The 5,107-nt window shown below is 44.7% G+C and overlaps 1 protein-coding gene across 1 annotated transcript in view; it reads right to left on the bottom strand.

Moving 5' to 3' along the window:
• NPM1 (nucleophosmin (nucleolar phosphoprotein B23, numatrin)) overlaps positions 1 to 5,107 on the bottom strand; it is a 22,022-nt gene that overhangs the window by 14,498 nt on the left and 2,417 nt on the right. The window contains exon 2 of the mRNA XM_009330033.1: positions 4,415 to 4,448. Within this exon, the coding sequence (XP_009328308.1) occupies positions 4,415 to 4,448 (34 nt within the window). The remainder of the gene's footprint in view (positions 1 to 4,414; positions 4,449 to 5,107) is intronic.

The raw sequence follows: 5,107 nt of genomic DNA on the forward strand, positions 1-5,107 counted from the left end.
CCCGGCACAGCTCACAGACCCCAGAGGCGCCATCGCCGCCCTGCGGGCCGGGGGCTTGCTGAGGTAGCAACGAACCAAAAGGCTTATAATGTTATGGCCAAAGTAACAAACCCTGCTGAGAAATGGGGCGTGTAAGCATGACCCAGCAGCTTGAGGGAGGTGAGGAGCTGCATCTACCGGTGCTCCTCCACACAGAGGAGCATCCTGTTGCAGTGAAACCTACTCTCCCTGTTCCTCTATTATGCGTGCCATGAGCCAACAGCCCCTGTCAGCTTTGATTAAAAAAAAAAAAAAAAAAGCCCCTTTTCCTGTCTCCATACCTATTAAGATGAGGTGCCATCCTGAGTTACTGCACCCTGTGCCACTGGGGCTCTGAGGACCAGGGAGCAGCAATATTTTGGGAATCCCCCTTTCAGCTCATATCTGATGGGAGTGAATGACTTTTTCATGTGAATTGGCACGTGGGGACATCTGTGTGTCACAACAGAATTAAAAGTAGGATTATTTTTGTACTGAGAACCACAAGGCCTGAAAAGGCTTTCGCATGCATTAGCACGGGTAGTCCATCACTGGCCCTGGGCAAGGCAGACCTTTGAGTTACTGTTCCAGGCTGCTCGCGTGTCCAGGGGCTGATCTGTAAGAAGTCAGGTGTCTTTGGTGCTGTAAATTAGCTAATCTCAAGATTACTTTTACCTGAACACCCACTCTTCAAAAATAAAAGTATATAGCTCATGTCTCTCCATTAATTTGAAACGTGTAACTCGTATTCATAATACCTGCATTCATATTCATAAATAAGAACATTAAATTCTGTTGCTGAAAATGAGACAAACTGAAACAAAAAAGAACTGACGCAGTGATAAAATGAATCTTACCTGTCAAAACGTGGCATTCACCTTCTTTCTCACTCTCCCACAAAGCTCACCCCTTTGAAAAACAGTAAATACAGTTCCACAGTACATATACATTCAGCTTATTTTCAAATGTAAAGTCTCCTATTTGCAAGATAAAATTAGTTTTCCACGTACAAGGTTACTTGAACCATGAGTTCACCAGGATACGTCCCCCTACAGCCCTGTTAACATTAGTTACTGAGGTATTGTCAAGTGGATTGCCACAGGCTAACTAAAATGCAGTAATAACAAAATTGACTTGCGTGTGAAAACAAAGTATAGGAATAAATAGTAGTGCAGCTTACCAGGGGAGTGATCACAGGGGATTTGGGCTGCTGTGAGAGCCCTCTTTTAGAGTCACAGCATCATTTCGGCTGGAAGGCATCTCTGGTCCGGCACCCTGCTCACCACAGCACCAGCGTGGGTCATGCTGCGAGGGCTCCGTCTCTGAGGTTTGAGCCAGTTTGCTACAGTGATGCAATAACTAACCAATACTAATTACAGCTGGTTTGGAAATACTGATACTGGTTAAAATTAGTGGGGTTTTTTTTTTCTATTTCTCTTCTCATCTTCCTACCAGCTCTTCTCTTTACTTAAATATAAGGTAACACACTTGTATCATGTGACGAGTATTTCAGCAAACCCAGAAAAACTAACAATTTTTTTTTCTTCCTTTGCATTCTATAGTAGAGACATTGTTAATTTGCAACCTGTGCACCACTTGTATCTATAGAAATAGCACCCTGATGGGTGTCAAAGTCAAAAAAGAAGAGAGCAGAGCGATCACTTAAGCATCATGAACGACCCTTCCCATTTACTCCACTGAAAATCTCCCCAGGAAAACAGAGAAAGAACAGTGTTTATTTCATTTTCTAACCTTTGGTTTTGTTCATTGCTTATTATCTTTAAGAAGCAATTACTTCCTACTTAACGTAGGAAGAGTGGCCGTTTGGCAATGCAGTGCAGAGAGGATACGCACGGGGATTCGTGAAGCGGCAGAGGCAGGAAAACCCACCCAGTGTGGTGGCTGGTGTCACTGGCAGAAGAAAGGCATCATTAATTGATCAGACATCTCAGCCAAGAAGAGCTGTACAGATGCAGATAAGACATTTGTTTGATTTGGCTTGAAAATGGGAACTAGTATCAAAATTTAAAATGAAGTTTTGGCATGACCGGAATGGCAAACAGACTGGAGTGGGAAGGTGAATACTACATGGTAATAGTGAAAGAGGCTGCAGCTGTTTGCATGTACATTTACCTGGTGTAATGCCAACAGGAGGACATGGCTACTGGTCAAAACCACCTAAAAACCTGCTCCATGCAGCACTTAGCAGCTCATGAAGCAGACTGCGGTTACCGAAGTCCACCCAGTGCTGTCGAAGGGGAGCGGTGCAGCCACAGCTTGCTCTTGTGCGTACAGAGTCGCTTTTAATTCAATTACAGTCTTCCATTACTGAGGAAATAAATGTGGGAGGAAACAAAGGACAGACACAGAGAAGCAAAACAGGGGTAGGAAGTAGGAGATACATGCTTACTGTGTCTCATTTGGCTCCATAGGGCTTTAGAAGGGCTGTCATACATCATGACATTTATTTCTGTCATCTACTAGGATGAGAAGTCCATTACAATATTGATCATTTTACTCCCGCTTAACTCTACGCTATGTAATACTCAGCATAGCTGAAAAAGCTTACAAGTGATTTAGAAATAGCTGTACAGGGAGAACTGAGGAAGAAATCGGAGTCAACATGGTTTCCCTTAATGGAATTCTCTTTTTAGTAAGCTTTTACAAAATGTAGGAAATTGCATTTTAAACACAGTTAAAGCCACAACACAGTTGCAGTCAAACAATCAGAAGCTACAGACACAATAAAGATTTCCTATGCAATCTTAATTTACATGGTGACATAATGACATACTCTTCAGCTGTGTTGCCCCATAGCTGTCACATAACATCTTCACCAGGCTCCTCCTCCTTTCACCAGTCAATAATTTTTGCCCCAATGAACTCAGGGCCAAAAATCTTAAAAGGCATCAAAACACTTACGCTTCCTTGATATCAAAAAGACCACTTGCAAACCTGAAAATCCAATTTAACCTGAAATCAGTTACCTGCTGATTTTATCCTGTTTAAGGACCAGAGACCCTAATTTGGTAAGGACTGTCCTGAATATTGGCAAGGGCTGGTGAAAATGAATTGGTGAATTTCCATTTAACCTGAAATAACTGTGGATTGCAATCATCAGATGGGGCAGCACAAGGGAGGTGCAAGCTTATACCATTAATATACCATCAGCAATACCAGCAGGAGCGGCACGCTGTTCCAGCATTACAGTGGCAGCAAGGACGGAGCTGTCCTGCAGGGTGTCAGGCCAGCTTGTGCCCTAAACACGGAGGTGCAGCACAGGTGAGAGCAGCCCTGCCCTGCGGGGTTGCTTTGAGAAGACTTGTCCCTGGGGTTGTAATTTCCCGCCACTTCCAAGTGGGTTTGCAGCCAGCTCAGGACAGGGAGATGTGATGGAAGGCCATCCTTACCTGGTTGTCTTCTTTCCTACCTGCAGTCTGCTTTTTACTGCTGATCCTGCCATGGGTGGACGCTAGAAGTTTTCTTCATCATCCTCCTTTAATGTACTGTCTGTTCCATCCCCAGCTTTGCCTGTAACGCATTATTTATGCAGAGCAGCTTGAAGGTCTGCATCAGAAGATCCTTCAGCACCGGAGAAAGCTGCATACTGGATGGGGCGCCAAGGGAGGCTGACGACCTGGCCTATGTGCTTATGACAGCACGTGGTGGTGCTGCTCCATCTCCTCTATATTCTTGCATATAGCTTTCAAGGGATCCTTCTTATGTTAGGGCCCGATTTCAGACATTCATCCCTAAAAGGGAGGAATGACAGACAAGCCAGGATGTCCACAAGGAAGGCACTCAGGTATCACAGTGAGGATGAGAAATGAAGTTACGCAGATAGATTACACCAGGTGTTAGCATCACAACAGTAAAACTTGAGATAGCCTGAAATTTCTCTTTTTTTTTTTCTTAAATGCTCTAAAAGCCATACCAACAGACACAGGATCTAAACATTTGGCACAAATGATCAAGCCTTGAGTATGGGATAATTAGTTCTAATTTAGAAATAATACAACATGTACATGAATATAGGTCCCTTAACAAAAAGACATCAAAATTGTACACTTGGGTTTTTTTGCGTGCAGCTGAGGTTCAGATATGGCTCTACTCATGCCCAGATGGATGGTACTAGCCTGGATCTCAGCCAAGGCTTTGCAATAGTAAACAGTAAAAGTTGGATTTTTTGTGGTGACTTGGACCATATCAACAGCTCACGGGCCAGCATACACACCAGGGTCAGGGCTCTGAGTGTCACGGGAGCTAGATGTTTGAGCACCTGGGTTAGCATGGCCACACTTCGGGGAGGGAGGGAGGAAAGAAGACAGGGTGTAGGAATGATGCTTCTCCCATCGAGTTATATGACCTGATGTAGGGATGAGCTGTCTCTACTTGCCTGCCTTCATGCTGGACATGTGTTAGAGCCATACCTTTAAAGAAAAGAGGGAAAAACTGTGTACCAGATACAATTCAAGGGGAAATAGTATCCTGAACATTTTCACCAGCCCTTGCCAATATTCAGGACAGTCCTTACAAAATTAGGGTCTCTGGTCCTTAAACAGGATAAAATCAGCAGGTAAACTGAATTCTACCAACTTCTGTATATTGTGCACATACACTGCTTTGCAGCAACATTTTAGATCAACGTGGTGGGTTGCCCCTGGCTGGATGCCAGGCGCCCACCAAAACCGCTCTATCACTCCCCTCCTCAGCTGGACAGGGGAGAGAAAACACAACGAAAGGCTCGTGGGTCGAGATAAGGACAGGGAGAGATCACTCACCAATTACCGTCACGGGCAAAACAGACTCAACTTGGGGAAATTAGTTTAATTTATTACCAATCAAATCAGAGCGGGGTAATGAGAAATAAAAACCAAATCTTAAAAACGCCTTCCCCCCACCCCTCCCTTCTTCCCAGGCTTAACTTCACTCCTGATTTTCTCTACCTCCCTCCCACCAAGCAGCGCAGGGGGACGGGGAATGGGGCTTGCGGTCAGTTCATCACACGTTGTCTCTGCTGCTCCTTCCTCCTCTCTCTTTTCCCCTGCTCCAGCGTGGGGGCCCTCCCACGGGAGACAGTCCTTAATGA

The sequence above is a fragment of the Pygoscelis adeliae genome, unplaced genomic scaffold (genome assembly GCF_000699105.1).
Source record: "Pygoscelis adeliae isolate BGI_AS28 unplaced genomic scaffold, ASM69910v1 Scaffold248, whole genome shotgun sequence".
Lineage (NCBI taxonomy): Eukaryota > Metazoa > Chordata > Aves > Sphenisciformes > Spheniscidae > Pygoscelis > Pygoscelis adeliae.